The sequence below is a fragment of the Neodiprion fabricii genome, chromosome 3 (assembly GCF_021155785.1).
Source record: "Neodiprion fabricii isolate iyNeoFabr1 chromosome 3, iyNeoFabr1.1, whole genome shotgun sequence".
Taxonomy (NCBI): domain Eukaryota; kingdom Metazoa; phylum Arthropoda; class Insecta; order Hymenoptera; family Diprionidae; genus Neodiprion; species Neodiprion fabricii.
In genome coordinates, this window is record NC_060241.1 from 23455706 (window position 1) to 23475271 (window position 19566).

General features: G+C 36.4%; 3 protein-coding genes across 12 annotated transcripts in view; 1 reads left to right on the plus strand and 2 right to left on the minus strand.

The window, feature by feature from the left end:
• Positions 1–24: 24 nt before the first annotated feature.
• LOC124177801 (methionyl-tRNA formyltransferase, mitochondrial) lies at positions 25–2339 on the plus strand. Of its 2 annotated transcripts, none has more exons than XM_046560621.1 (6): positions 25–407; positions 670–870; positions 1089–1211; positions 1426–1604; positions 1755–1949; positions 2167–2339. In XM_046560621.1, the coding sequence occupies exons 1-6, from the start codon at positions 163–165 to the stop codon at positions 2337–2339; spliced, it is 1116 nt and encodes a 371-aa protein (XP_046416577.1). In that variant the 5' UTR covers positions 25–162. The 2 variants fall into 2 exon arrangements, with proteins under 2 accessions (XP_046416577.1, XP_046416578.1); XM_046560622.1 differs by having other exon boundaries at positions 1755–1900; positions 2167–2306.
• On the minus strand, positions 1094–9776 carry LOC124177800 (PHD finger protein 14). 2 transcript variants are annotated; one of them, XM_046560618.1, is made up of 14 exons: positions 9544–9776; positions 8310–8474; positions 7980–8225; positions 7552–7763; positions 7061–7215; positions 6672–6946; positions 6073–6528; positions 5692–5980; positions 5323–5551; positions 5012–5196; positions 4627–4765; positions 4157–4443; positions 3762–3870; positions 1094–3665 (listed from the first exon to the last, which is right to left on the minus strand). In XM_046560618.1, exons 1-14 carry the CDS (start codon positions 9584–9586, stop codon positions 3645–3647), a joined length of 2811 nt encoding a protein of 936 aa, XP_046416574.1. In that variant the 5' UTR covers positions 9587–9776; the 3' UTR covers positions 1094–3644. The 2 variants fall into 2 exon arrangements, with proteins under 2 accessions (XP_046416574.1, XP_046416575.1); XM_046560619.1 differs by lacking the exon at positions 9544–9776 and adding an exon at positions 8662–8965.
• A 1233-nt stretch (positions 9777–11009) lies between these two features.
• The window catches only part of LOC124178609 (fasciclin-1), a 224037-nt gene continuing 215480 nt past the window's right edge, over positions 11010–19566 (minus strand). For all 8 annotated transcript variants that reach the window (XM_046562077.1, XM_046562076.1, XM_046562074.1 and 5 more), the window contains one exon: positions 11010–17793. In XM_046562077.1, the coding sequence (XP_046418033.1) occupies positions 17603–17793 (191 nt within the window). In that variant the 3' untranslated portion in view covers positions 11010–17602. The remainder of the gene's footprint in view (positions 17794–19566) is intronic.

Consider the following 19566-nt stretch of genomic DNA (forward strand, 5'->3'; position numbering starts at 1 on the left):
TCTTCAGTCAATGCCTATAATGAATAGGGACCACCACGATAGTATTATTGGTATAACTTAGTGCGGGCCACCGAGGTAGACGAGACGATTCACAGTGCCATTGTTTAGTTAATGCGTGAAATGCATGACTGTTTACCACGAACGAGATTTTGCCAGTGATGTATGAATGTGTTGAAACAAATATACCCAAAAATGAATATCAATATTCTAAGACTGTTCAATACAAATATTCCAAAATTACACCAAGAATTGAAGGACCGCACCATTTTAACCAGGTTATGTTCTCGTCAACAAATTTCAACTCGGGTGAAAAATGTTTGTACAGAAAGAAAAGCTCCCTGGAGCGTCTTGTTCTTTGGCAGTGATGATTTCGCGTTACAGAGCCTTAGGCAACTCTACCATAAGTAGTAAGTGTCCCATCTAACCTTCAAATACCCAAAGGGTTCTACCTCCGTAAACTTATCCTTCCTTACTTGAAGATTTTCATGGGACCATTAAATTTCATAATTTCATTGATATTTTCATACTCATAGGTCTCGGGTTCATTCAACTTATGTTCGCATCTTTTTCTTCCTGCATATTACCGCGACATTATAAGTAGTTGTTTAACTGAACAAAAATTGGTCTGCCGATGTTATTTAATTTATATGATTTCAAAATTTTGTACAGTGAAGCAGGGAAATTGCTAAGTCGTCTCGAAATTGTTACTGCTTATGGTGGAAAAGAAAATACTGTCACAAAATATGCGAGACAACACAGGATACCGATACATAACTGGCCACCAGATATCAACCTGTCTGAATTTCACATTGGACTGGTCGTGTCCTTTGGGCATTTAATTCCATCTCGCATCATACTCTCTTTTCCATTGTAAGTTTACTTCTTTGTCTTTGTGTATTTCAATAATTAATAATCTGAATTTATATTAAATTTTCAAGTGCTCTAAAACATTACAAAGTAGTCATCGTCTAATACAAAAGTATCAATAATCATAAGGTAAATTCATTCTTGAAATTATCCATCACCATATGCCTTAAAGACAATTTTTACCTGCATTCTATGAGTAATAATTACCAATTTTTGTTCAGAGGCATGTTAAACGTCCACGGTAGTTTGTTGCCTAGATGGAGAGGTGCTGCACCAATAATATATGCACTGTTGAACGGAGACAGTGAAACAGGTATTAGCATTATGAAAGTGATGCCAAAAAAGTGAGTACATATGAAGTATTGAAAACTATGGCCAAGTTCAATTAGTCGATGAATCAAACAAGTAGCTTTTGTAAGGGTGAAACTCAGAAGTCAGTTTTCAATCAAAAATAACATGTTTTCAGCTATATACCCATTAAAAACAAAACACTGCCCATTACATCTACTTAACAAAATGCAAATCCCTGCATGAAAACTTTGAAGATATCGATTTTAGATTTGACATTGGAGAAGTGGTGGCTCAACAAAAATTAAATGTTCATCCTGATGAAACAATGCCAGAGTTACGAGACAGAATGTCAAGGCTTGGTGCAGACCTTCTGATAGACACTTTGAAAAGATTGCCAGATATTTTAGATCATGCTGAACCACAAAGTAACGAAGGAATAACTTATGGTAAGTGTTTCACACCATCTGACAAAGAGATGTACAATGACCTAATTATATTATTAGCACTAAGAAATGGTACAGCAATGCCGGTATCCAACCGACTGTTGAAGACTCTAATTTATTTAGTCTCTGACTGTAGTGCCATTTATATTGCAGCACCCAAAGTAACTCCGAAGTTATCTTTAGTAAAGTGGAATGAAATGACTGCTAAGAATGTTTATGATTTGCAACGCGCCTTGTGTGAATTATATCCCCTGACAACAACGTTTTTGGGTGCAACACTGAAACTCTTGGATGTTCAGGTACTTAAAGACCCACTTCCAGGACAACAAGTGTCTGACATAGTGCCAGGTACTTGAAGTCAATTAACAATAATTTGCTAGTTTATTTGTAGTGTCTAACGATCAAGAATTTGAATACATTTTGACATAGTGTCAAGTGTATTGCGATACATTGTACTTAATTGTGATGGATCTGCTATGCATAAGTCTTCATACATCTCTATTAAAGATATCATAGGCTTTAATGTGATTTCAGTAAACCAATAATAAATTATTTTTAATTATAGGTCTACTGACATTCAACAAAGAGCTGAATAAATTAGTGGTATATTGTCGAGGGAACACCAAAATTTCGGTTAGTAACATAGGCTGTCCTGGTCGACCGCCCATGTCAGCTCGTGATTTCTATAACGGATTTCTTTCGAAGAACAAACGAAAACCGTACCTTTTTTCGTCTTGATTCTTAGGTAATAAATAGAAACCAAATAAATTGTAATATAGATAAAAGTTATACGACATATGCTATGCATTTTTCATTTCACAATGACATTTTTCCACTTAGTTGGATATCAAAATCGACCGTTCAGAGCCTATAATTCGATATATTGGCTGTAAAATTTTTTCATCCACCAGCGTAGCATCTTTAGACATGTGGAAATTGATTTTTCACGAAAAGCTGCAATGGACTGACTACAAATGAATTCGATTTCGGTGTGTTTAAGAAATTGTTAATTCTTCCAGAAAATGAAAGAAGCTAAGAAGTTTTATGCACAGAGTTACGTTACCGACCTAAGAGTACTAATTTTTCTCAAAACCTCGATTCAATTTGGAATTTATTGAAAAATGATTGTTATTGCGAGAAACAGCTTTTGAGCTTAGATTTCGCAAATTATTCGGTTGTTCATAGAGTGCACTTTCTACATCTGAATAATGGAGTCACACATAATTTATCTTCAATTTTTTACATGATCTCAAAAATTTCATACGAAACAGCTGCAGAATCAATCCACAGAACCCTTTTCAGATGTATTTTCGATAAAGAAACGCATCACAGTAATTTGACCAGAATTCATTGAATTTTGTTATTGGGAATTCGTCATAGGCTAATAACTTTATGGAAAATATACATAATTATTTTATTGCAAAAACTCGCGAGCTTAACTTTTTTGCAGAGTATGTTACCGCAGTATGAATTTTTCCTAATAAACAGAAACATTGATATGTGAGAACAAAACCTATTACGAGTAAAATGTATACACTCATGTATACATATATTTGATTACCTTCATGAGAAACAAGAAACTTTATAAGTGACTTCATTTTACCTGTAATATATTAGGCAATATTGGAAAAAATACTACTTCAAAATTAACCATAATCAGTTTAAAAAAAATAAAAAGACGGAAGCAAGCTAGTTAGAAACAAAAACTAGCGACTTTACAAACAATAAAATGATTTCGATAACCTATACCGAAGATGGCTAATGCACATAGAAATAGAAATAAAAAATAATGGATTTTAACTTTGCATAATTTCCATGCCAAAACTCACACCTCTTTTATTTCTTATGACTATTTGTTTTGAATAGTCTAATGTTGGTAAAAGACGTTCTATGATACTAAACTATAATGAAAAATAAAAGAACTCAAATGAATGCGATATCGTATTTGTTATAGCTAGCTAATCAAGGGTACATGGTACCAAATTAACTTATCGGTGCTGTCTTATGGGAAGGATATTTCGGCAGTCCTTTTGTTGTAGATATTCAATTCTCTGACTCTGATGCCTGCGGGATAGGAAAAAGTCAGTCATTTAATTAATAACGAAAACAAAATTGATTCATTAACAATGCAGTCTTAGATTGTGAAAAATAATTTCTTACACTGGGATCGCAATCTGCACAGTGCCACGAGTATCCTCTTCTCTTGGGTGATTTCTTTACAGGCGGTTCAAGACATGTGAAGTGGTAGCATTTCTTGCATTCATCGCATCTGTGTAAGTGGATGATATTATTTACATTATCATTTGCAACCGAAATTGGTGATGATTAAACCATTTCTTTGTCTATTACATATTGATATGCAATCAAAGATCGCAGTAATGATCTACTGTCATTGTAAAATTATGTTGACTTATGATAAACAATGTTAACTATATTGTGACTTGCCTAATTTTTTTTCTTTTTCTTTTCTTCAAGCCTTAAAATCGCGCTACCATTACAAACAGCCTACCATAGATTTAAACGAGGTCAAATTGTGGAACAGCAATTTCACTAACCTAACAAGATTTTGATTGGTGCCAGGCATACTGCAGACGTCGCACTGTGTAAGAAGATCAGCTTCTTTCCCTTTTTTTAAACTTCCAGATGAGAGTCTGCTGTTGGTACTGCTGCTACTCGGAGTGGTGGTAGGCGTTGATAGAGCGGTTGGTGGCGGAGGTGGAGGTGGCGGTGGGAGCTTGACTGGCGGTGGCGGTGTAATTTCAGTGCTTGTAGAAGTAGCCACAAACATTTGTGGGCTCGATTCCGACGCTATGTCACCTTCTGGACGCGGGATTGGTTTAATCTGAAGATAAAATAATAGAAAATCAGCTATCGCCTATTATGGACCAAAAAATCGGAAGGAAACTTTAGAATCAATGTTTGAAAATGAATTAGGGAAGTCCGAAAGACTCTATGAGAATAACTGAAAAAGAGAAGGTGTGTATCGTTTTTCTTAACGCTACGCATTCTAAAATAGCAAATTTACCTTGATGGTGATCCTTCTGTGTACTTCTGGCTGACCTTGGGTCTCTGGATTCTCTACATCTAAACTCTTTCTCTTATGTTTACGTTTACGCTGTTTCACACCAGTGATTGGATCAGGGGTGTACCTCTTATGTTTTTCCCTGATGAATATATAATACCACAATATTAACGGAAATTATTAAACGTATTTAAAACCTCAAATGGGAGTTAAAATGCACATTTGCCCTGCAAATGCTCGTAATTGATAAAAATAAATGATTGCTACAGTACTAAATTTGTAATCAAATTAAGAATAAAAGTAACGTGATTCGCGGTACGTTTAGCGAGCTATATTAGTGTAATGTTTAAAACCAGAATTCAGATGAATAAGATAATGAAAAGTATACCTCCTTCGTTTCTTTCCGCTTCTTTGAGGTATAGCTTCCGTGCCATCGGCGGATGCCACCATGTACTGTGGGGATCCTTCACGTGGTGTGAGATTTACATTGGATAATTGTTGCTGAGGTATACTTGTTTCCGTCAGCATTCGTTCCATGAATGAAGGCTGTGGTCCCATTGGTTTTATGGTTAACTTGAAATTTAGAATTTTCTTATTGTGTATGTGAAAAATCAGGGTTGGTAGGTTGATAGTTTGATGAATTACGTCATTAAGACGTATCTGACAAAAAGACAAATGTGGTAAAAGACGTGAGCTAACTTTTGGTGTGGTGGGCGCATCTTGTGTTGTAGTAACACTTGCAGCAGCAGCACTAACAATGTTCTTCGACGTTGTAGGTGTGCTAAGTGCAACTGGAATATGGGTTTCTTGTAATGGTGTAAGAGAAGGGCTCGCCTCGTCTTTACAATGTCGCAATTTGCGCGGTGCTGAGGTATCGACGTGCTCAACTTCTGAACCAGAAGATTCTTTATCACACTCTGAACATTGCCTAAATGATCAAGAAACAATGAAAATTCATTATCATATATTGTATTGTTTGTGAGACAGAGCGAAATAGAATCCGTTCTTTTGAATATTGTTTATATCAAAATAGTTAACAGGACTAACCAACCATTAACGCTAACTCACCAGCCCATCAGTTTAGTTTTTTTTGGCATGCGTGCTAGAGGCGGACTCAAACAAGAAAGATGATAGTGGAGGTGGCATGTGTCACATTTTGCAAGCAAGTGCTGATCCGTTGATCTTCGACAAATACCGCACTGGTGTCTTAGTGTTAGATCACCTTTGTGATTATGATCGTGAGCTTGACTACTTAATACACGACCTTCTCTTCCACCTTCGCCGCCTTTTCCTACAGGTAGGGGAAAACCAACTCCCATTTTTAATGCAGCAGCTGTCGGCACCCCAAGTCCTGTACCTAAGGCAAAGAATTAAGAGTTATCAGAACAACCATTCATATTTATGTAATAATACATTTATTTTGTAGTAGAAATCACGCAATAAACTCACCAAGGGTAGTCGGTACCCTAGGTTTAGCTAAGTCTGCGATTAATGGTAGTGGTTTAACGTATCCCGAAGATCGGAGCAGCTGATGATACATTTCAATTTTTTCTTTCAAAGTAACATTGACGCGAATTTGATCTTCGTTATCCTTCGTTACTTCATCATATTTTCTATCTAGTCTTTGTTGCTCATTCAACAACTGTGAGTTAACGTCCAAGTGCTCTTGAAGTCTTCGTTTCATTGCAGCGACACGGAGATTCCGATCAAGGTAGTAGCCGATAAATTCTACACTAAACGCCGGAGGAATATGCCATTTCTTTCTAACATCGACCAATGCGACTAGCTGGGCCTCTTGAGCTTCTAAAGCTGCGGTATCAACTCCCATTAATTCCGCCTTCTTTGCCAACTGGCGACAAGCAGAAGCTGATGTTGTGAGTAGTCTTGGCATTTTCTGAGTAGGTACTAAAATTCAATCAAAACATAATTATTCAATACTTGTTTTAAAAATATTTGTAAGTACATACTTATTGCTCAACTTCACCGAACGAAAACTACAACTATGTAACTACGAAGAAATTAAAAGAAAAAGAAAAATATTGGCTCACCCCAAGGTGGTTGCCTTGATGCCTTATGAGCCAAGTACTTGTGCCTATGCTTTGCGAGCTTCCTTTGAATTCTGCGCTGTTCTTCAGTATCGAGATGATCAGGTTGCAGATGCAACTGCTGTCTATACTGTGCTCTGAGCTGAAGAGCTAGCCAGTTACGTCTGCGTCGACGAACTAATGTTTTATCTGAGTGTAGTTTGCAGTGCGCGTAAAATGGATCCGCTTGGTCCACTTCTTCACTATGAGCTTCAGATAGCAGGCCCTCTCTCTGTGCGCTAATAATTTTTGACAATGTAAATATGACGAATTGTATATTTGCAACTTATCCTTATCTGACATCAGTCGGATTTACAAATAATTCAATTCATTAGGTATATTTAAGTACTGACCATGTGACATGAAAGTATGTATGGCACATCCCTGCATCACACTCAATACAGACGCCAGTTCGAGCATAGCGAGCGTCTTCGCATAAGCAGCACTGCTTCGCTCCCCATTTGCTGTATGCCATTTCAAACAATGTTACACTTGCCAGACGGTCCACCTATTTTAATCACATGATTGATACGAATCTCCTGATTATTTAATACTGACAATAATTTCAATGCCAATCAAGATGGAAACAAAGATTTAAAATAATTACACTCAACAAATTCAAGGGTTCTTACACTGAAACACTGGAAAGAATCAGAATTTTTCGAAATTTTTTATATCTGCATTGCATTTAAGTAACAGAATTTTGTGCAATAGCGCGGAATATCAAAGTTTATATATTTTACTATAGAACTTTGCATTAAAACTATCTACTACACAATGTGTAGATCTAAAACACTATGCTCCTTAATCTATGATTGGTATAAATGACAAGACAGTGTCTTACCTCTCCAAAAGCAACCCCAGGAACGTACAAGGCGCATACAAGATGAACCCATTTCCCGACGTCGGTCTCTTTGAAAATTCCACCTTTATTGGGGCAGAGTTCACAGGAAGGATCGTCAACACCAGCACTACAAGCTTCGCAGAACCATGGTGCTGACTGGCAAAGTGAATCGGTGCTAGAAAAGCTCTCAACATCGGAAACACCATAGCAGCCTGTGTGGAGGATAAAAAATTCGTAGTAGTAATGATCAATCCGTCCAGTCATAATGTGGCTCATGCTTTCATGCAATTCAGAGCAAACAATGCTCAGACATATCTATTAATTCTTGTTAGATTTCAAACATTTATGGTTCGTTTAAAGTGTCAAAGATGTGTAATAAAGTCTGGTACCTATTGATACCTATAAAATAAATACAAGTTAATAATTACCTTCGTGAACAGTGACCCCACATCCATCGCACTCAACAATTTCATTAATATCGTCGCTTCTGTCTCCCAAACAACCGCAACAGATCAAAACTTTAGCAACTTTTTCATCGAATTGGCCAGCTTTGGCAGCTTGTTGCCGTGCTTGTTCAATCACATCACAGACCGTCATCCCACCAATCCCTTTTCCGCGAACCAAAGGTTCTTCGAGAGAATCATCGGTCTCTTCTGATTCATCGTCGTCTTCATCTGAAGAAGAGGAAGTAAAAGATTAGCAGCTGTCCTAAACACTTTTGCGTTGTTCTAAAGTTGAAAATATGTAGCTTTGCCTACCTTTTCCAACATCGTGAGAGTCAACGGAATCGTCGTCTGACTCCTCACAATGATCTTCGATTCTGAAATCGCTGTCATCCGAACTCTCGCCCAAATCGAAATCAAGCAATGATTGTTGGGCCGAATCGACGGGTTTGACTCGTCTCTTCTTTGGATCGCGTTCAACTTTGGAGAAAGAATTGAAAAATTGATGAATACGGATACAAGTTGGATATTTTTTCTAGATATTCTACCTGATTTCCACGTCGTGAAAACAAACGACATTATCGTAAAATGACACCAAAAAATTTGAGCACGCAAGGAAAAAGGTTAGTATAGGTTATGTGTCGGACTTTAATGCTGGAATACTCACATGAACTACTCATCGTGTTTAAAAACGGACCTGACACTATACCGATATCACATTCAATGGAAATCGGAGCAAAAATAACGCGCCGAGAATAATAATTTCTCTTTCATCTGCCACCCCGTTTTACACGATACATAGCCCGAATGCTTGGCTTGGCGGTGGTTCCCACTTCGCACTCCGGTTTATGTATCGAGGCAGATTTTCCCCTGAATCCCTAAATCCCTAAATATCCCCCCCACTGCTGTCAAGACTTGTCGTAGAATCACCACCCCTCACGCGTTTCGCACGCTATGTGACAGTGTGCGTGTTTCTGTGCACGTATCAAACTCTGTGATGCATGCATACCACGATCCTACATTCATGCGTGCGTATCGCCATCGTTTACCGGCACATGTCACGCTGCGTTCATTGACTTCGCAAAACGCCGGTTGACGCCACACGTTATGCACCCGAAATTTACGTGCGAAATGATTTGCCGTCCGCGTTTTTGATCGTTCTATAGTTATCCGCGTATGCAATTATTTTTGGAAACTTCAATCGCCACCCTATTTCGATTTATTCCCTGCTCGCGTTGACACCATTCTACACGATTCCAAAAAGTAACGTTACTCCTTGTAAATAAAATAATAATTCGATTGTATTTTGATACCTTCAATTACAGATCATTCGCACACTCGATAGCGAGTTATAAAACGCAATATACGGTTGCGTGGATAATAAACCACGTTCTCTAAATGCTGTCGTCTATTTAAATTTCGAAGCAATAACACGACGTATCACAACCATAATGAATGTATGGTGAATGAACTATAGACACGTTCGTACACATTGCAGATTGCCTGGATCATTGACAATAACAGACGCAGGTCTAGAACAGGTACTCACTCATTGTTTTGTATAAAAATCCTACATCGTCGTCTTGAGACATGATCGCCGTAACTCAACTGCACAATCTCTTTTCTGCGCTAATAGTGTGATTTATTTGCGTTATCTAGAGTATAAAATTCTGTCAACATTTGCAGCTGTCAATCGGAACATTCGACAAAAAAAAAGCTTCGAAACGCACCCCTCACTTTTATCTTTACAACCTGACTGTAGCTCGCAGCCCACAGGTAATACCACTCGGAACTTAAAGCACGAATTGTCCTGGACCAATACACTTTGATGAAGTTGCGCATATCGACGCGCCTCTCTTCTGCGCAGGTGGTACATTTATAGATATCCGCCATAACGAACGTCTACGAATTTTGTCCTACGGCGCTGATTTTCAAATTCCTGATTCTCCGTTCATCGATTAAGAACAATATCGATTGGAATTTCTTACGATTCATAGATGATTGAGCACTCAAGATAATTTTTAATATTCTGTACCTACCTGAAAAAAATTATTACGTCACAGTGTAAATGTATTTATATTTTTATAACGTAAAACATTACTCGTAATATTCATCAATTTACTATCTTGTAATAGAGAAGTTAAAGAATGTACAACAATCAGGCTTGATACATATTTCAGAACTAATTCTTTATCACCGGTACATGAATTTTCAATAATCACTGAAGCTTATGTAATTGAATAGATTATCGGTCAAAACGCATCCTGCAATTTTTGTACCGTAACCAGCGCAATCTTAGTAAATATCCACTAGATTCTGTAATAATAATTAACGCGTCACATTTCTAATGGTGTACGTATCGATTGCAAGATTTCGATGCCTGCTACTAGTTACACATTTTTTCTGACTCCAGATTATCCCCTTATAATAGGCTTCCGACCTTCGGATCAACCCGAGGGAAGTACTAATTCGTGTTCCTAATTGACTGATAATACCTTGAAACAACTTGCCGTACAGACTTTCAGTATGTTTTTCAGTTTATTTAACAGTCACGGTAGGAACCATTTGACAAATTGAAATGGATACTATATTAGCTTTACTGGAAATTTGACGTATTTACTTGGTTGCCTTTCACACCAGAATTTTTCCTCAAAATATTTTGTTCCGGTGAAGTCTAGAACGACAGTCAGCTGAACTTTTAAGAATAACTTCGGCTGGTCTTTGATACCTATTGTGAGGTTATTGGGGCCTTTTGTATTAATACTGAATTACAGAGTACCACTATTTTTCACCAGTAAACTATTAACTAACTACTACACTTCTAATACTTAAAGACTTTAGAATTAATAGAAGTCCATTCTAATAACACAGTATAATTCAAACTCACTTAACATTCATCACGAACCAATCTTTCTTAATGTGTCGATTGCTATTCGGGCATGAAATAATAATGAATATGGTTTAAATGACGACCATTCTGATCAACAATTTAAAATTTCTTTCACGCGATTACGATTAAACTTTAGGTGTTCTTTATTTTTTTTCATAAAATTATACAGTAAAAGCATCGGTTCACAAAGTGTCTTAAGGCAAAAAGACTATGTTTATGATATTTTTCGAAACAAGGGGGCACGTTTCAAAATTTCGTTAATTAAACATTATTCCATAACGCACCGAAGCTAAACTTTTCACGTACGATTTGTCGCATTCGTGATGCTGTGCCTGAGATTGAAAAATTATTTCGGATGGAAATATTGAACAAGTGGAAGTGCCGACAATATTACTATTGATATATCGAATCTACCGGTAATATCATTGATTTAAACGTCTTTATTGCCAACGAACCTTAACGCTGATATTTTGTGAATGTAACTCTGTTGCGCACTATTTGATTTTGAATTCTCATTTTGTCACCACTTGTTTCAAAAAATAGTCAAATCCTGTTTACGAACAAGAGTCTATAATTATAAATGGCGAAAAATGCACAGAATCTTTTTTCGTAAAACCATTCGTGCCTGATCCGTACTTAAACAAACGTTACAATAAAGATAACCATAGATTAGCCCTATAATCAAAGTATAGTTATTAATTGATAATTATCTAAAATATATACCTAATTTTATCGTAATCGCAATTAAATACAGTATAATATCATAATATTTGAAATAAATGCATTTTATACAAATAGATCTGTGGTACATTTACGTAAATTTGATTTCTCTAGTAACATATCTAATAAATAATTAATTATTGTTTATTTTCATTTATTTTATACCGTTAATTTATTAGACTTACATAGCTGACTCGGAACATACGAAATTACTTAATAATTATTTTATATATTCGTCCGAAATTTGAATTGAATCTTTTCGATCCTTACCCTTATCTTACATGTTATATGTAAATTGTAATATAATCAACCGATAGTACATGAAGCGGATGACGATAGCCCACCGAGTACGTCATGCATGTGTAATATTTTGCAAAGACGCCTTTGAGATGACCGTTAGGAAATGATTACTAGATGTAGATCCTACTCGTTTTGCGGTTCAAAATCTCCCCTGCTCCAAATAACTTATATTGTGACGTGATTTTATTCCGCGTTCGTTCCATTATAATTTCCATTTCACGATCTAATGCTAATTACAAAATCGGTATCATTTGAAAGGCTTCTTTGAGTATCGAATTAGTTAATTTTCAAATCGTGTGATTACATGAATGCATTATGCAGTTTGATTACGTGACGAAACGATTATATCGTTGCGGGTAAGACGTGTAAGTTGAAAAGTATAATGTAGGTGACTATAGGAGAAAAAGGATATTCATCACAACTATTCAATTTTATTATTATTGTTATTATTATTATTATTATTATTTACTTGTTATAAACCTTAATCGCACCGACAATCATTTTTGCCGACGAAATACGGGGTTTCGATTAATTCCTAATTACTCATTTGCCTACTCTTTAACACAGTTCATGGTATTAACGTCGAGGATATACATTATACATACATCATTCACACATTATTTGCACATGCGATACCTCTTACTCCGGCACTTGAGTTTTGCGCCGATTAATATTCATTTTAGGTATTCATATTGAAGGTATGATCCGTGGTCGAAACTTCATTTAATTACGCGAATTTATCTATCTGTATACCATATCTTGACGGTTGAAAAAAATGTGTGACACGACATGCATTATTTTATTGATTGCTTCACAATAGTAACTCTTGAAGTGATCTTACGGAATGATTTTGCCAAGTTTCTTAGTATTTTCTCGGAGCGTATTTTTTATTTTCTTTATTTATTATCAATCGATATAAATAATGCATTACTTTACGCGGGAAATAAATCGTAAGTTCTAACATAATAAAAGCTGGAAAAAGCACTGAAGATTTGACACATACTTGACGTTCTTTCGTGCTTTCATATGTATATAATTATGTCAATTAACAGTACGCGTATTATATTATAAATAAATCACTCAAATACTGTAGTAATAAAATCCTAATGTTAGCATGTATGTTGTGTAATATAATAAATATCGTCATTCCGCACGAATATTCAGCATACACAATAATGTGTGGTAGGAAAGAGTATTAAAGTTCTCAAATCTTTGTTATCCCTTTTTTGGCGTTCATTTTGCGACCACTATCAGATCATCATCGTGCTTGCGTGAATAAAACTCAAAATTGATCCACCCAAATTGCATACAAATAGGAGGAGATATTATAATTCGTGAATGCTTACTTCTTCTTCGTTTCTCTGATTTTTAGAACCGGAATGTAGCGTGCAGTTACGCACATTATACTTCGGTGCAAAAGAAATCTTTGCATTCACAAAACAGTTCTGATTACAATTCGCGACAGTTCAATCAAATTTACGAGGAAAAAAAACAGCTTTGGGAATTTAAGGGGGTGCCCTGGTCGATGTTGACGTTGACGTACATATCTCCAAATATCGAAGTCTACGTATCGCAAACCTGAAAACGGGTTTGATAGGCCTATTCTATATGTAATTCTGAACAAAAATACTTCTAAACATTTTCATTCGACGAAATCGCTTTGGTAAATTCGTAGAATTCATGCCATTTCTTCATTTCTGCCTCAGATGAAAATGTATTGGAGTGCTTTTGTTCAGAATTGCGTATAGACTGGGGCTGCCCTTTTTCGCGTTCGAGATACGTAGACACCGATATTTGCAGATTAGCGTCGAAATCGATCAGGGCACCCCCTTAAATATACTTCAACGTGATGAATCACACGCCAGGTTGCGATGAGATTGGCGGTATTATTTTATTATATAATTATTCCATTTACTAACGTTCATTTCTAAACACCAGCTTTTAATATTTACCATAATTATATGCCCTTAACAAGCAGTACCGTTATATCTACAAAATGTACAAATAATGACGATGACATAGAGTTATGTATCGATATTTTTTTCGTCTTCATGTCATTTCGCAGTGAGACAAATCCAACGCTGAAATTGAATAATACGTAAGTCTTGAAGTGGACGTCTTTTCTGCTCATCGTATAATATGCGCAATATAACAGTAAATATGTGAAATTCAAAACACGGGCGTTTTGATATTTAATAAAGATTTGACGTAGCGAAATTGCCATCGCAGTACGAAATTCATAGGAATACTCACATGTGTGAAACGGAATGAATTGATTTCAATTTTTTATATCGTGACAAAAAATGTTGCTCTGGAATTCTTTCTTATTTTCGGACTACGTAATCGTGAGATGTTTCTTTCGTTTAGAGTATGATTTCATCAATGACGGGTCAGTGATAATTGACAAATAAACGTAAGTGCAACGTTGAATACGATAACAAGATTTGGTCGGTGTAAACAGAGAAAGGATTTGTTGACTTTAGCAAATATTGCGATAGAAATATTTTTTTGTCTTTTTCGATTCAAAGAAACGTCATTTGACACGGCAACAAAGTAATGTGAACACCAATAATTTGTGTTATCGAGCCAAACCATATTTATTTGAAGCAAAAATAACATGATCCTCGCTATTTTCGATAAGTTCAACAAATTTTGTGTATGTATGTGACTCTACTGTCTTGTGATGAGCTCGGTTGGTAAAAATTCACGATTTCGTTTCCTTAAAGGTAGATTTTGGTAACTATGAGATGAATGATCAGCGAGTACTGCATATTTATAATGAGTTAATTATCGAAGATACAGACTGTTAGGACCTCGCAATATTTAACGATACAAACTTGGCGATTCGTACTCTATAGCATGGCTCGACCCCCACAACTATTTATAAATGTGTATGTATGGATTAATGTATTCCAATTTATAATGTATGTAAAAAGCCAAACATTCAAATACATCTATTATACAGAGAGATAGAGTTCTACTATTTCTTTTGACCTAACGAACAAACAGTTTTTAATTCATAGAGTTTATGTACCTATACATAATATAATTAATAATTATTTATTCCAACAACAAGTAAGTTAGTATTTGATAGCATTTCTTTTTTTCTTTTTTCTTTTTCATTCTTCAATCGTACTTTCTTCTTCAATATATCTCTGTATATTATATATTATATATATGTATAGATTGATATCAACACGTAATATTGATTATTTGTTTTTTATTTTCTTCTTTTAATTATATTTCTTGGTGAAAATGAATATGCGAAACGCGCTGAACTACCGGCGCCAGATTCAATAATTGTTGTCAATTTATCTATTCAAGTCCATCTATACGGATGAACTGAATCTGGCCATTGGGTGATTTTCCACATAATTCACGTGTTCACAGTCTATATTTTTCTTCTGTCTACCTCCGAATAATTTTTTTTTAATTCATTATTATATTTTGCAGTTTCGTTAATTTACACGTTCTTATCGCGAGTCGATGAGACATGAAGCGCATGATATATTTTCATCTAGCCTACAGTTGGTCGAGTTTATTTGATTTTTGGACACGAACCGTAAAACTTTTTTATTCATTGTCTGTTAATTTTTTTTTTTTCTACCTTTTTGCACCACCTTTTCTCACTTTATACATGGTATACCGATTCGACATATTATTTTCAATTCAATTTATTCATTATATTCAGTTACGTACTCATTTCATAGCCGGAGGCATACGTTATGTCGAGATGCAGTCGAACTGGTCAAAAATACGGTACGAATATCCGTATATTACAATATTCGAACTATAAAACAATAGAACGTCAGACCAAAAGACTTTCACGTAACAATCGCAATTTTATGAAATAATCAAGACGTACTTGTAATTCAATTTCACGCATATATTCAGTCATCATTTTTTCAAATCATGCCAATTACTGCAAAAAGTTGTGTAATAATGTCAAATGTACAAATAAAGTCTTTGGGATAAATGAAAGAAAATAAATAAATTCTCATAAAGAAATCCGATTTCCAGCGAAACCACCGAAAAAATTGTTCTGATCATAACGAAATGCCGCACAAATGTCAGTGTCATTTACCCATATATATGTATTAATTTAGTTAGACATACACACCGATAGCACATGGTATGTATAAATACCGACAAATTTACATATGCGGAATGATGAATACGTGGATTTCATTTTTATACAAAAGTGACAATAATTAGTCTGGCAGTATTCTATTATAGTAGTATATAAGTAGAAACGTTACGAATCACCAGACGACCGGGAAACACCGAATTGTTGAGTTCGTGTGAATTCGGTGTATGTCAGTTGTGGCTTTTTTCATCCCTGAATCGGTTAACGGTTACACGAGCAATACTAATATCCTGCTCTTCCCGAATCGAGTGATACATTTATAATTATATAAATTGTGAAACATCGTCAATATGTTAAAGTTTTCAATATATGTTGTAACGTACGGAAACCTCTGTTATAATATTATATATAGCGGTTACGCCCGTCGCGATCACAAAGCCACAAGGCTCGCAATTCGTGCAAATGGATCACCAGAACCATAGTGCAGAGAACCGTTCGTCAGAAACTTAATTAAAATTCTTCGAGAAATGTTCATCGATCCTCTAGCTCCGTACACCTTCTGTTCTTTTTATTGAAATTTTTTTCTCTCGCGATGATTTTATACTCGTTATAGGTAATACCTATCTACTTGGTACGATTATAACTAACCCGTAGAATCGTCCCCCGGACAATTCCGAATAAATAATAGGCTATAACCTCGCTTGAGGCTGAGCGATTATCGTTATTAGTATTGTTAACAATATTTTTATCATTAATTTTATTATCATCGTATTCATTACAATTACAATTATTATTATCATTATATCATTCATTATTACTATTGTTTTATTTGTATTTATAATTATATATATGTATATATTCTTCTCGTCACTCATATTTTGTTTTTCGTTTAAAATAACGCGAGAGATTCCTGTAATCCTTGCCGATCGTACGTATTCATATACGTATAATCTGTCTCGTGTCAATTTCCCATACAGTGTTTGAATCCTTACTCACGTGGCTCGATGTATATCTCAAGGGAAAATATTTTTTAAACACAACTTTGTTATACGTAAGAAATTCAAGAGTTAATCGTACGGGCTGCGATACGTAACAGGTACATGTATGCGAGGCGGCGTGAACGAAGGAATGAATTTTGCGAGGTAGGAGAAGAATGTGGGGCGGGGGAGGGGGGGAGGTGAATCAGTCCTGTGCACCGTTTCTACCTCATCTTTCGGTCCTTGTCACAGGAAATTTCTCCGATCATTGGAATATTATACGTTCATCAGGTGTGAAGGGTATAGATTACCGGTTAAACTTCTTACGTGAAACTTTCGACGCAACTTTTTCCCCGTCTCTCTGTACTTTACAACGAAAAAAAAATAAAAAAAAAAAATCTAGCGAGTAACGTTGAGTTCGACTGGACGAAGAAATTGGATATTCACTCGAGCAAAGATCAGCCGTTTCAAGTTTATAACGTTCGCTGGGCATTCTCGAACGCAACTCAAATCACTCAGCCTCGAGATACACTATTGACATAGCCATTGGTTTACAATTGTTATTTCACCTTCTGTTTCTCGTCGTATAATATATTTTTTTGAAAATCTCGTTCCTTTCTTCCCTCGTCCAAACTTACAGCAACCACTTGGCTATGAGAATCATAATTAAGTGGGGTCCGAACGTAGCTAACGACGCACTTCCGTTCACCTGTACGTCGCTGTCCTTCAGGAATACACCGTCGATAACGTGAATTATACCGTTGGTGCACTCGACGTCTGGACGGAAAACGTGGATCCATTCGTTCTGCCACTGGACGTGGTAGCCTGGAACATGATAAAGGCAAAATGCGAATAACTTCGATTTGCACGCTGCGTCCTCACTCGATGCGAAATTTTCTCGAGGAGATAAGAGCATCTGCAGCAGTGATTTTTATGGACTGTCATTCGCAGGCGTAATGACGAAGGTTGTTGCAGGGAAGTCTCGTTGAAGATGTGCAGATATTTTACCCTGCAACGGGAATCGCGTTCGTAATCGTATACGCACGCTCAGGTTATATACATATTATATCTTCGGAGTTTAGATGCATATACGTATGTAATACTTGGTGTGTACGCGTGTGCTTGTGCAAATACAAGGGATGCATAGATAAGGGGGGTAAACGCCTTGGCGTGTATAAAAGTTTACACCAACTTTAGCATAGCGCGCGCGCTCGATCTGATTAGGGGAAATATATGCGCATAGCTGCAAAATCGGAGGGTATAAGGGGAGTATATGTATACGTGATCGGTGATAAAAATGGGCGATAAGTGTAAGTACGTTGTCGAGGAAACTGATTTGAGAGTTTTGCAATCCGAAAGTGAAGGGAAGCATAACCCATCTCGGGAGAAATGGAACCAACCATTGAGGTAAGATTCTCGAGAATATCACCAAGGATAAAATGAGATGATTGACGTAAGATTAACATGGCTGCCGTTGATACGCTTCAAATTATAATTTGGCTGCTTGATAACTTTGAGCACTCGTAAGTTATTGAAACTATCTCCACGCCAAATAATATTACGGCAAGAGTAGGTAAAGCATCATTTGATTCTCGAAAAAAGACTAAAAACTGCGATATCGACTCACAAAATTAATTCGTGTGAGCTTGTATATTTATTGCCTATCGGCACGGCGTAAGACTTCATCGTAAAAGTTTAAATATAAAAATTGTATTGTATAGGGGGCCCATTTTGCCCTTTACCTCCCTACGTAATGCTTGACGCCAGATTTTCGTTCGATTCAAGATTCATTGTGTGACAACAAAAGCGCAAATGGCTAGTCATAGAGAGAGCTAGAGAGTCAAGAATGAGTTGATTCAAGGTACATAGCACTTGATTAAATAATTGATGTAACTCGAGGCACAGAATTACACCTTAGGTGATTATCTTCACGTCTATACCCTCGACTCTGGCGCCTTTATTTGCTCAAAGTTTTCTCATTTACGGGTCGAGCAAATCGACGTGACCTCTTGCCAGTATGGTCCGAGTGTCTAAATACTGTCTACTTTCGCGTTTCTCGACTCGTCCGCTGCACGCGAAACTTTTCTTGTTATTTGCTTTCGCGAAGCCAAACACATTTATTATAGGTGCAACGTTTAATTACGAAAGTGTACAAAAACTCGGAATAGAAATAAATATCCCGCTATCAGTTTCCGAACACCAAAGAAATTGCGGAACGTCTCAGACCTATTTTGACGTTTTTTCCCATGCGTGCGTGCACCTCATAACGCGTAGCGTTGACTTGCGAATATCTGCACGTCTGGCTCATGCGGGAAAAAGGTTTTGGGTTATCGTGGAAACGGAACGAAATGGCGTTCTCGAGGATAAAAATAAAATGGTATACGTGGACTTCCATTCGTATGCACACGTATGCTTCCGCGAGTATACCTATACACGCGAACATATAATAAGGATATTATGGGCAGTACCTCCAGCTACGCTAGGTTCGCCAGCTTGAGACTGTAGACCAACGGCGTGAACGACTTTTGAATATTTATCACCGCTTTGCTCAACTTTGTCAGAGGGTGTTAAGTAGAACGAGTGCCAATCCAACCGTTT